Here is a 14,034-nt window from a genome sequence, read left to right as displayed (position 1 = left end):
AACTTTCTTTCACTTGCTATTTCATTTATATTGTGCAAGTAGTTACAAGGAATAGTTTTTCTTTGAAACCTAGATGTTAACTTGCATAAAAAATTTGTTCCTATAAAATGTATGGAGGATCAATGCATCAACATATTTGAATGGTTGGAGATTTCTTTTCCTTTAATATTAGTGTCTTTTTTTAGGTTATTTCTCAGCTACATTGTTTTGACCATTAGGTGAGCATGCTTTTTCTATCCAATTAATTCTGCTATTAGATGTTCGGCTTTGATAATCTTTCAATTTGCTCCATGGAAGGTTCTCAACTGAGAGATTTATACTGCTTATTGATGCCCATTGTACAGCTGGTTGTCGGCATTAGCCATCCATCTTGGGCATCTCTGCCATTTTTCATTTGCAGCAATATTGGACTCATTAAGTGGTCTATAACAAGCAATTTCTTGGGACTCTTTCAGTAAGTAACTTGTATTCCTGCAGACTGGCTCTTGGATGACTTAATATTGGCTATTCTCAGTACAATCAAATGCCAACTTAAAATTAAGTACTTGTATTGGTTTGTAGGTGGTGGAGGTACCTTTTACTGTATTCTGGCTTGAACATTGTGTTGTTGTATGCATATCAACTTTCCATTAAGTTTCCAGAGATGATTGAACATATTGCTGGGTTCATTGGTCTTTACAAGATATCTGCACAAGCAGAGTGGACAGAAATTTGCTCTTTCCTTTCACTTCTTCTTTTCTACATTATGGTGAGAAAATCATATTTATACTTTATATATACTGTTTGGTTTAAATTAGTGAACTAATATTATATAGTTCTGGTTCTGGCTTTTTTGCTTCCTTTCCTTTCTGCAGCTATCTTGGATTAGATATGATCTTACAGAAATGGATTTTATCATGTCAGTGAGTGAAAGCTACTTGACTGAGCCGCTGCTTCTCCCCAAGTATTCATTTTTCTTTCAGGAATTCAGGTACTATTTGTTTGTATTGTAACATTCATTTGTAATTTCCCTTCTCTTGCTTCAATATTTAGGAGTTTTGTTCATTTGTGAACTTATCTCTATTGAAATAAGTCATCAGCTTCTACGACTAATAACTCAGGTTATTGCTGTATTATTTTCTGTTTTTAACTTTTTTTTTATCATTGTGCAGATCTGGTGTAAGGCACACAAACTTCATGTTGAGAAGATCTATTTTTCGGACATTCAGTGTGAACTTTTTCACTTATGGTTTTCCAGTATGCTCACCATATTAGCTAATTTTATTCTCTGTACAGAGTTTTCTGTTCTGTTACATATATGAAATAACTTCTAACTGAATGCAAAATATGGTTTTTGATATTACCTATCAATTGATAGAATGTTCCCTGTGGGAACCGATAATGGTTAATTTGCTCCTCTCATTTTGTCAGATATTAATATGAATTGGGCCTTTAACTATCAGGGCCTCTTTGACCAAGTGATCAAGGGTTCGATTCCTGGCAACCTCAATTGTTGATTAAATTTAATGGTTATTCTCATTACAATCAAATGCCAACTTGAAATTAAGTACTTGTATTGGTTTGCAGGTGGTGGAGGTACCTTTTACTGTATTCTGGCTTGAACATTGTGTTGTTGTATGCATATCAACTTTCCATTGAGTTTCTAGAGATGATTGAACATATTGCTGGGTTCATTGGTCTTTACAAGATATCTGCACAAGCAGAGTGGACAGAAATTTGTTCTTTCCTTTCACTTCTTCTTTTCTACATTATGGTGAGAAAATCATATTTATACTTTATATATACTGCTTGGTTTAAATTATAAGATGCTGAGCAGTGAACTAATATTATATAGTTCTAGTTCTGGCTTTTTTGCTTCCTTTCCTTTTTCTCAAACCTTTTGGGTTTTTACGTATATGTTGTAAAATTTGGCAAGATTTAAGATAATAAAAGTGGAAGGAAAGCTGAGATAATTACGAAGTATTTAAAATCTTGTTGTCTGTTTAACTTGGATGGGGATCATGATCCACCAGTTGATGGGTATTAGTTGATCTGTGATTCATTGGTAATTCTGGTTGGCCATTCAAACTATAATTCTCTGGGATTTAAAGCATGATAATACTTCATTCTCTAGAAGTAATCATATTAAACGAAGTTGAGACAGCCCAAATCATTCACGGTGTTGGATATAATTTTGCAACACCGTGATTTTCAAGAGTTACAAAACTTACGTTTTGTTGTATATATTTTAATTTGTATCCTTATTATGTATATCACTTTTGGATAATGTATTTACATTTTATATTTTCTACTTAATAAGGTTTTTGGAAGAACTTCACCGTATACCGAGGACGAGCTTAATGAGTTTTTGGGTATTTGGGCATCACTGTTTATGTCCTTTTTGTTGCGTCATGAATTAGGTAATGTAATACTGTTCTTAAGCCATTATTATTGTGAAGTTCGTGTTTATATTATTTTTGTTTTAATGTAATATTTCTTATGGTAGCTACTAGCTTTAGAAGAAAATTATAGAAATGAGGCTTTAGATCTCGGGTTTTCTGTTTCTGAAGTATTGGGAAACGGTGTTTTTGAACAGTTTAATTCTGTTTCTGAAGTATCGTAAATATTCAACTATCATACAATAAGATTTTTGCAACTTGTATTTAAATTACAAAAAAGGGGTTATATTTTCTTTTCCTCCATAGTTTTGCATAAATAAGCCATAGACGGAGGAAGGAGCTGGTAGATACATAACAAAAAAAGGCAATTTACATTGCTCAGTATCAATAAGTGAATGAACATAAACATGTCTAGATACATCACTTTGTCCAATATTAATTGTTGTTATCCCTCTTAAATTTGGTTACCTCTTCACAATTTATCACATGGCTATGTCACCTCCATGGTTGCTGAAATATGATGGTTATGGTGTAATTTTCTTCAAAGAATTCTCATTTTTTTTTCGGTTCTAGATCGTTTGAGAATTGACTGGGGGGAAGTAGTTTTAAAATTTAGGGTCTGCTGAAGATTATTTGCACGTAATTGAAGCATTAAGGTATATGTATTAACTTGTCCGTAGAAGTTACTGTGTCACATGAATTTATTTTTGTATTAAATAATTGCATCTCTATGTTTAGCTTGAAATGCACGATTCTCTATAGTCTGTCGTTTTCTTTTGTTTATCAATTAGCGTTTGGAATGCTGATTATACTTCAATTTTTGTTTTGGGTCAGGTTATCGAGAAAACTGAAAAGCATGTTAGGATCAAGAGAAGGTATTCACTATTCAGATTCCAAAATTAAGCAGGTAAGTCTAGTCTACTAATGTTGGATACTAATTAAAGTTTGATTTATGGACAGGGAAATACTGCTCATGCAGGGATATATATGAAGTTGAGTTAGATTAGTGACTTATCAAAAGAAACAAAGAAATATAGTCATTTTGACATTAGCATGTCTAGAGTAGTATGATAGAGAACTAGTATATCTCAGTTTTTTGTGTGTTTCAGTAATATGCAGCTGGTTAAATACTTGAAAATATTGTGAATATTGAATCAATTTTCTTGATTAATTACCTATATTTGTGTACATTTTTATTCATTTTGCATTTAATTTCAGTAATACATCAGGATCAATTTTTATTATGGTAAATGACTGAGCATAACAAATCTTGTTTACCGTTAATTAGAGTAATACAAAAAAAAATAGAGCAGGTTTAATTTGAATCTGCTGATGTAAAATTGTTAAAAACAATAACATTAGCCACGGTTGCAAAACAACCGACTTTAATATAAATAACATTAGCCACGGTTACAAAACAACCGACTCTAATGATTAGAGCATTAGAGACGGTTGTTTCCACAACCAACTCTAATGGTTAGGGCATTGGAGTCGGTTGTTACAAAAGACCATGGCTAAAGACCTCCTTTAACCACGGTTTTTCGTAACAACCATGGCTAAAACATAAAACATTAGAGTCGGTTATATGTAAAAACCGACCCTAATGCCCCTTTGGTCACGGTCGAACAACCGTGGCTAAAGATTCCAAGCATTTTCCACGCCTCTTTTGGCCACGGTCGCGAAACCGTGGCTAATGAGGGTAAACGACCGTGGCCATAGGCCATTTCTGTACTAGTGTACCTGAATCGGCTTTCAGCTCCCATTCCAATGGCATCACCAATAAGATGGCTCAGCCGCTCAATACAAAGCACAAACAAATAAGGGGACAGAGGATCCCCTTGATGAAGACCACAGTTCAGGCTGAACTCTTGAGATTCTTCTCCATTCCACAGAACTGACATACGCGGAGTGGAAACACAAGTCATAATCAAGTCCACCCAATGAGGATGAATATTAAGAAGCATCAGCGTATCACGGAGGAAATCCCAATTAATGCGGTCATAAGCTTTCTCTAGATCAAGCTTAAGGATCATGACTCCCGTTCTACCTGATCTTTATTTAAGGGAATTCACAACCTCTTGCATAAGAATAACATTATCAGAAATCTGCCTACCCGGAACAAAACTACTCTAACAGGGGCCAATGAGATACTGGAGGTGTTCTTTTAATCTCATAACTAAGCATTTAGCGATGGCCTTATACAGCACGTTACACAAGCTAATGGGCCGGAATTGGGTCAGGTTAACAGGATTGGCCACTTTAGGAATAAAGGTAATCAGGGTTGTGTTCAAACCCTCCTCCAAAACTCCCGAATTGAGCGCCTTTAGAGCACAAGTGCAAGCAGCAGGCCCAAGGATGTCCTAAAACTTCTAGTAGATAAAAGCCTGGAACCCATCTTTACCAGGCGCTTTAAAAGGGGGCATAGAAAAAATTGTTCTCCTGGCATCCTCAGTACAAAACAACCTGTTCAGATCATCAATGGTCGTAGCGTTCCAATTCGAAAAACTCTGACAAGTCCTGAGCTTTGGTCTACCCCTCACGTCATCCGTGTACACCCCCTGAAAGTAGCTAACTGCCAGCTGCTTTAGACGACTATCATCCCAAATCCACACACCCCCAATATCTTGAAGACCATTAATGGGATTTCTCCTCCTACGGATCAAGGTCGAAGTATGAAAAAACCTGGAGTTCCGATCACCACATTTAATCCAATGAACACGAGATTTCTGGAACCAAAGAAGTTCCTCCTGCAGAAGAACCACTGATAACTCATTAGACAATCGTCTTTCCAGTTTAAACAGGCCTCCCTCATTAACCTGACACAACCTTTTTTGAACACCATCAAGACGAGCCATAACCCTTTTCTTTCTATAGAAGATATTATCAAAAGTGCTAGAGTTCCAATTCTGTAGACTAGAAGCCAGATGCTGGAGGCCCTTAACCAACCCATTCGACCCATCCTAGTTATCTCTAAGGACAGCAGCAAATCCAGGGTGTTCAGCCCAAGCAGACTGAAATCTAAATGGAGTGCGGCTACGCCTCGGGCTACCATCCATTACATCAATCAAAATAGGCATGTGGTCAGAGTTGTGTCTCGGGAGATGTCGAACAATCCCGTTAGGAAACAAATGCCTCCAGCCCGAATCACACAGAGCCCGATCCAACCTACAGGCAACACGAGTGCGAGGGGAGCACTCGCAGAACCAAGTAAAAGGAGGACCAACAAACCCCACATCAATGAGCTGGAGAGAGTTAATCCAATTAGAAAAAGAAGCACAACGAGAAGCAAAAACACTTGAGCCTCCTAATTTTTCCTCAGCGGATTTAATACAGTTGAAGTCTCCTGCAATAACCCAGGGAAGTCTGACAGAGGACTTCACACTTACCATATCGGCCATAAACTGACTCTTAGCAGCGCTCTGGGGTCTTACGTAAACAGCAGTAAGCTCAAACTTAACTCCCTTTGAGCTACCAACCAGGATAGTGATAGGGGTCAAAAACCCCTATCTTTGGGTACGGTTTTTAGCGTTATTTTATGAATAAGCGAGCAATTCTCGCATTTATATGCTTTTGTGTGAGTTAGTTAGAAATTGTATATGTTCTATTTACTTTTCATTGTTTAGGCTCGTTTTCTGGTTATTTTAGGCAAATATGGCCAAATTGGCATGTACATTAAATTTCCATTATCTTTTATAGCTAATTGATCCGCCAAAAGTCGCACCAAACTGAGTGTTTACTTAAAATAAACGATTGGCGGGTCAATTTAGCATCGAAACTAATGTTATTTGGAGTTTTCGTGCATATGCATGCTAAAACAGGAACGAGTTTGGGTGAAAGTTGCATTTTGGGACATCCAGCAGTTGCGCAAGGCGTTCTGGGCATTCCCGCTGGTCGAAATGGCCTTTTTGGGGTCAGATCGGCGAGCTGGCTATGCTAGCTCAGCCGAGCTGGCCCTTGGAGGCCAGCTCATCAAGCTGGCTATCAGGGGCCTGCTCGGGCGCCAGCTCGCATCAAGCTGGTCTTCATAGGCCAGCTCACGTCGAGTTGGTCTTCATAGGCCAGCTCGCGTCGAGCTAGCCTACAAAGGCCAGCTCACCGAGCTGGCTCGCCCAGCTCGGCAAGCTACCCTGCGGGAATCAATCAAAAGACTAATTCCTGGTCCCACAACGCCACGATCGACCCCACGTCTTCCCACCTACAAAAGGATACGAATTAGGTCAGAAAGAGGGCCCGAACCGCGTCTATAAATAGGATTTTCTAAGTGTAAAATATACATCTTTTATCTTTTTTAATTTCCTTAGCTTCCACCTTGAGAAATCCTCTCCACCTCCTCCATCTCCTTCAACCTCTATTGAAGAAACCTCTGAAGCTCCGTTCATTGAGGATTGCTCAAGTTCCATCCTTACGTCCTAGAAAGATGCCTGCATTGGTAAACAGGTTCCCTGAAAGGGATTTTTCTTCTTTTATATTCTGTCTAGCCTCTGATCCATGTTATGAATCCTAGACTCATTGTATCTTCATGACAACACTTTTCATCTTTAATATATATTATAGTTTTGTTTGTTCAATTGTTTTATTGCTTGATTCTTTGTCTTACACTTTGTCTGATTGGTTTAACTCATTCGATAATCCCAAAATTAAGTTGGCACATATTGCGAGCTGAATCTGACCTAGTCAGTGCCTATAGGATTGACGACCCTATAGAAGATTAAGCCCAAATTGCTGAGCCTTAGAGCTAGTTTCGGCCTTACAAGGGAATCACGAACTAGGTACCTCAGGAGGATAGGTAGGGTTAATCGCCTCGGACACAAGTGACTTAGATTAGGTTTTAATTCCGTTGTCTAAACAATCTATTCTCATTATTATCGTATCACCTCATGTCCCTTCGGGCAATTACATTGGTAAAAGATCACTTAGGAGTAGTTTAACTTAATTAGGAGTAGAATAACTTAGTTCGAATTAGCATAACTTAGCTAGGAGTAGAGTAATTCAACTAGGAGTAGATTAATTTAATCAAAACAAACTCAAAACGCACACAGCCTAGATAACACCTGAGACCAAGTAGCTCGATACTTGTAGAAATAAATCATGTGGATTCGATACCTGGACTTGTCCAGATTTTATTACTTGATAACGACGGGGTACACTTATCCCTTAGTGAGCCTTACGGTACCAAACGCCGTGAGGCGTATCAGATAGTGACACATGTTGGGGTTTAGTGTCCTATAGACAATTGTTGCAGGATACAAACTTAATGTAAATGAATTGTTCTTTATATCATTTGTTTTAATGAGATATATGTTTTATAACTATATATAAAGGCAATCCCTTTTAAGCACTAAATAAAGTCTAATAAAAGGAAATCCGTAAGTTTGTTTAAAGTGATTATAAAGTGTTCATACAAGCATGAAGTGAGACAAAACTTTATAATAAACTAATAAACTTAAAACCACCCCAAGTCAAGTGATATGTTTAGGATTGATATATCACTGTTGAGACTTGTATGTAAAAATGTCTTCTGTCCGATAGAAAGCTGATCTCACAAGCTCCATATATATAGATATCTGGACAGTTACATAGATCCGATGAAACGTCGTTCATTAGGATTGGGGATCCGATTTGAGATAACAGGATGGGTAGATTCATCCTTGTCACCTGTTCATCTCATTGGTATTAATAGGTATAACTAATCCTCAGACTCAAAGGAATGTTAATTGGTCACCTTGAATTACTGAATGTGAGACTTTGATCCTGCGGTCCCACGATCCTTAACAGAGATGACTCTGGGGTGTGAACTGCAAAGGTTGGGTGTCACAGGAGGTAATGTCAGGGTAGTTATACATTGGATTGAGCATTTATCACTCCCGATTAATGGGAGATACATCCAAGGATCGCTTGTGGAAGACTCGACTCTAAATCCTTACAAGGTGATAGCTTAAGAGTAAGAAATACAGATTTCACTTAACCTATCTATTTGAGTTGACTCGGCCTATACAAGTAAAACGAACGTCTCGCTATATGTGACTTGACATCACCCATAGTCATAAGATTCAGTTCAAGGATGTAGTTGATAAAGGATCGAATTATACTGTAACTAATACAGAAGGATTAACGACAGAATCAACTTGTCTTCTTAACGGACTCTGGGGGAATGATTACAGACTTGCCAATAACATACTCAGTACATCATTCCGTTATGCAAGGATTAAATATAATTCTTGAAGAAATTAATTTAATAGTTGCATACGGCCAGAAGTAGTAAGAACCTAATGGATCACACATAAGACTTGGAACCAAAAGAGAGATAGATGTCATTAATAGATGGAAGCCCAATTGAGCCCAGTAAGGCCCATTTAAATAGAGGGGGGCCGAAATTTATATATAATAAATAAGGAATTATTTTAATTCCATTAATCCTAATTTGATTAGGTTTATGAATTAAATTAATTAAGAGATAATTAAGTTAGGAGTTTTAATTAGATTAATATACTCCTATTATTATCCAATTAGGTTATTTATTATTATCTTAGATATATTAGATGTATTATAAGATAATAATTGGGAATCTTATTCCGAATTGAATTCCTATTAAGTAACCTATTCCTATCTAATTAGGGTTTAGATACAAGTTATTATATATACCCCCCTACTACATGAATTTCGACCAAGCCTAACCCCTCCCCTCATTGTGATTTTCGAAACATACAATTAGAGAGAGAAAGTGAATTCGCATCCCCTAGTTCGTGGATAAGAATTCATACGGCTTCCATCGATTGATTAATTTCATCTATCTTTCTTTCTCTTTGATCTTGTGTTGGTTAATTAGAGGCAATCTATTTTGATTGCATCTCATACGGTTGATTCTAACTTAACCTCACTGTGTTATACTTCGTGCTTGGGAACTCGGAGAAGAATTGTGGGTGCTTCTTTAACAACGGTAGATTGTTCTTCAAAAGGTATTTCTTCTTATCCCTCTTTATATGAAATAACGATTAACGGATCCTATGGCTAAAAGGAAGTAGGCTAAAATTTTATATTTCCGCTGCTATACCTTAGCCTTAATTTCCTTCAGTGGTATCAGAGTCATCGTTAAATCCGTTATTTTATATATGAAAATTTAGAAGTTTTTCAATAGGATTGAATAAATATTTATGGTTAGGATTAATTAACAAATAGTTTGATTAATTAATTCTAAAGATAAATAAATTTTAGTTAATTGTTAATTAAAATAGATTATGCGTATGTTCCTAATTATTTCGGTTGATAATCATTATAACAAAATCTATTAGTTTTATAGTTAGGTTAATAAAATTAGTTTTATTAATTCTAAAAGATAAAATGGAAATCTACTGTAGTTTTTCCTATTTCTGAAAATCGTTTTTAAAACCGTTTTAAAATCTGATATATATATATATATATATATATATATATATATATGTTTTAAAAAAATAAATAAATACGACAGCGGCTCGGGTCGTGCCTCACGGTGCGACCAGCCGCTGTCGCGCGGCGGCAGCCGCGTGCGCAGCCGCTGTCGCGCGGCGGCAGCCGCGTGCGCAGCCGCTGTCGCGCGGCTGCTGCCTCGCGGTGGCAGCCACGGGGCTACTGCCAAACGGCAGCAGCCCAGTTTCGGGCCCGGCCCGAATCCCACTTGATTTTAATTGTTAAAATCAGCTTGAAAACAATTTGTATATATATATATATATATATATATATATATGTTTCAGAAATTAATAGTTTTCTGTTTTGATTATCGAATGAAAATTCGTTTAAAAGTTTGTTTTTACCAAGTTGTAAATCAAAGTGTTAAATGAATTGAAATCAAAATAATTGGGACATGCATAATCGACGTTTTATATGGTTATATTATCTAAGGATTAATATAAAGATACAAAACGATTAGAAGTAAAATTGGATGAAAGTTAATTTGACAAGTTAATGTGATTAACCTAAATATTACATAAGCCGGTTATGTAATCAACCAATTAAATTTATTTAATTGAGTCTATGCATGTTTGGAGTTATGGACATATTTGGACCCTCTTTTAGTCTTTTGGTATTTTTGAAATAGGGCATGCGCGTCCTGCCTTTCTACTATCTATTGTAATTTCTCCTCTCATCTGATTCCCTTCAATTCAATTGAAGTTTTCTTATAGTAGTATAGAAATTAATATGTAATTTCAAGGCGTCATGGAGAAGACGGAGGACCTAAAGAGAAATATGTAATAGTTAGTATTTCCTTAGGTTTGCCCTTTTATTCCGTCTCTGGCTCGACGGAATAATTTAGATGATATGTCCGTAACGCCAATGTATGTGAATGTATGTGTCTGATGTATGCTAAAGCAAATCAAGACTAAGTTAGATTATGAGACTTAAATAAAATCTCTCGTTAAAAAGTTAAGTAAATAAGCAAGTTATTAAAATCGGTTGCCCCTCCCTAATATTATAATTCAGCCGGCAGTACTGGGGGCCTTTGGGTTGTTGAGCAAACTCAAGCTCGGGGTCTTATGGTAACACCTGAATTATCGAAAATCATTATTTCATGAATATGGGGTAATACTTAAATTAGATTATGATAATTGGATGAGCAAACTCATGTTGTCATAAACTAATGGGCAATATGGTTGGGATTAATGTGAATAGCATATTAGTTACTAATGTGGTTAGTAACCCAATAACCTAGGAGTCACATTCGAGATGTGATTGATTACATAAATTTACCTAACAAATGAGACTAGCTTGTTGAGCAAACTCAAGGCGAAATCTCAGGAGTTAGGATCCTAGCTCACTAAAGGATTTGTGAAATTCTTCGAATTAATATGGAGGGCTATTAATTTGGCAAAATAGTGGGAGCAATCTGAAATAAATTAAAAGGCCTATAATTTTAGATTGTTATACTTTAAAGCAAATGAATGACATATGTTTACTCTCTCTCACTCTCAGGTTTTGTTTAAACACACACTCTTAAAATCATGACTAAAACCAATCTGCAAAACATTCTTACCGATAACAAACTGAATGGTTCAAACTTCACCGACTGGTTTCGTAACCTCAAAATTGTTTTGAAGTTCGAGAAAATTGGGTATGTACTTGATACACCGATACCCCCTTACCCAACTGATGATGCTCCCTACCAAGAATTTTATGCTTACTTGAAGCATAAATCTGATGATGATCAAACGGGGGACATCATACTTGCATCTCTGACACCGGAAGTTAAAAGGCAACTACATTCAGATATGGATGCCTATTCCATGGTCAAGCACCTCAAAGAGTTATTTGTGAATGAAACTCGGTGCGAGCGCTTCGAAATAACCAAGGAGTTATATAAAAGCAAGATGCAGATGGGCACATCTGTAATGGCACATTGTGCAAAGATGATCAGCCTTATCACCAAGTTTTCTAGTATTGGAGATGCGATGGACCATGAACTAAGTGAAAACTTACTTCTTCAGTCCCTCCCCGGGAGTTACTCACAGTTCGTAATGAACTACCAAATGAGTGGCTTGCAAACCTCTCTTGTAGAGCTTGCACATATGCTCGAGTCAGTCGAGCCCATTATAAAAGAAAACGAGGAGATACTAGCCCTTGCTATTGAAGGATCGAGAAAAAGAAAAGGGGTCGCTCCCAATCCAAACCATCTTGATAAATGCAAGGGGGCTGTGCTCACTGAAACGAAGGGAAAGGAACCAAAGAAGCCCAAAGGAAAGTGCTACTATTGTGGTGACTTAGGGTATTGGAAGAGGAACTGCATGGAGTACCTAAGCTTCCACGAGAAGGAAAATAACGGTGCTTCAGCATCTGGTATGTTTTATATTGAAATAAATACAGTTTCACTGTCTGAATCTTGGGTACTTGATACCGGATGTGGATCTCATATTTGTACGAATATGCAGGAGCTAAATCAGACTAAGGAACTAAAGAAAGGAAGCATAAACTTGCGAGTGGGAAATGGAGCAAGAGTTGCCGCCCTCGCAATTGGAGATTATGTTTTACCTTTGCCCTCTGGGCTTGTAATAGAATTAAGGAATTGTTTGTACGTTCCTGAGATGTTGTAGACACCGAGTCGGAGGACCTGTGACGAAAACCTGGAAACAAGACGGTTGAAGCGATTGATTCTGAAAGTTTCAAAAAAAAAATAATAATAATAATAAATAAATAAAATAAATAAGTTACGGTCGGTCGCTGTTGTCGATCGGATGGCCCGCGAATGCTTAACGGCACGGTGCGAGTGCTTAGCGGCGGCCAGCGCGCGTTCGACGACGGTCGGACGCCCGCTCGACGATGCAAAGCGCACGCTCAACGTCTGTCGGACGCACGCATCCAACCATGAATTGTACGCGCTCGGTGTCCGAGCAAGACACGAGCTTGGCGGCACGGGACGTGCGCTCGTCAGTCACGAGGCAGGTGCGCCCGGCAGCGCGGAACACGCGTTCGGCGGTCACGACGCGTGAACGCCCCACGACGCGGAGCGCGCGCTCGGCGGCCGTTGAGCGAGTGCCCGACCGCATCGGGCGGAAGCCCAACGGTAGGCGGGCGCGGGCGCCCAACCGCGTCGGGCGTTGTTGGGCGATCACCCAACAATTGTTGGGCGGCCGCCCAACAAGCCTTGGGCGGCCGCCCAACAGCTTTGGGCGACGCCCGATTTTGCTCGGGCGTCGCCCAAAGCTTCCGGGACCCATTTCCCTATAAAAGGGGCACGGATCCCAATGAAAGGAAGAGGATTTTCTTTGGAGCCTTTCTCACTCTAAACATTTTTAGAGAGAGAAAGTGAAATTTTTTTGAGAAAAATATTTTTTTTCTCAAAAATTCCAAAGTTCCTAAAGTTAAATTTTTACAAAAAAATATAAAAAACGGGAGATCGCAACTCGGGGAATCAATCGGCTTCGACTATCAGATACGGAATTTAAGGTATTATCCGAGGACTATACTCTTTTATTTTATTTATCTTCTCCTTCTATTTATTTTTATGCTATAGTTTTTATTTATTTAGTTATTCATTTATTTTGTCACGTTTTATTTAATTAGCATATTTATTTAATTTTCGTTTCGTGTTGAATAAAATTCGGTTTTGTTTTAAAATAAAAAAAAACATCGTTTTGATGTCCCAATACGAACCATGATCCGATAAAAAGGTAGTTCGGGTATCGAAAAACGTTGAGAGTATAAGTTTTTTTAATCTAAATGAAATTTCCAAATAATGTTTTAAAATAAAAAAACATCGTTTTAGGAACTTCCGTTATTGACTATGATCCATTTTTGGTAGTTCGGAAATCCAAAGCGGTTGAATTAGATTTAATTTAAAGCTTTTGAATAAATCTGAAAATAATTGGAGTGCTGTTGTAATTTGCCATTTCTGTCATTAATTGCTGTTTACCGACGGATTTTCCGTCGGTAAATCTGCCAAAACGTAAAAAATGCCATTTCAGTCCCTTTTTCTTAACTTTTAAGCTTTTAACCCTTATATATATAGATATAATTATGTAATATATGTTTTTCCAACTATTTTAGATATTTAGTCTATATAATCATTTAGGATGTTTGTGTATCATTTTGTATTCAATTTTAAATATAAGTATATGTATATATATATTCTTTTTATTCATTTGAGTTATATTAGATTTTATTTTGAAGGTTATTTACTTGGGTATTTTGG

The 14,034-nt window shown here is 37.3% G+C and overlaps 1 protein-coding gene across 1 annotated transcript; it reads left to right on the top strand.

Moving 5' to 3' along the window:
* Positions 1-257: 257 nt before the first annotated feature.
* Positions 258-1,254, top strand: LOC136233703 (piezo-type mechanosensitive ion channel homolog). Its single transcript, XM_066023412.1, has 4 exons — positions 258-454; positions 562-748; positions 855-970; positions 1,152-1,254. Exons 1-4 carry the CDS (start codon positions 258-260, stop codon positions 1,252-1,254), a joined length of 603 nt encoding a protein of 200 aa, XP_065879484.1.
* The last annotated feature ends 12,780 nt before the right edge of the window (positions 1,255-14,034 follow it).

Source organism: Euphorbia lathyris, chromosome 6, assembly GCF_963576675.1.
Source record: "Euphorbia lathyris chromosome 6, ddEupLath1.1, whole genome shotgun sequence".
Taxonomy (NCBI): domain Eukaryota; kingdom Viridiplantae; phylum Streptophyta; class Magnoliopsida; order Malpighiales; family Euphorbiaceae; genus Euphorbia; species Euphorbia lathyris.
Note: the sequence above shows the minus strand (reverse complement) of the source record. Positions and strands in the feature narration are given on the sequence as shown.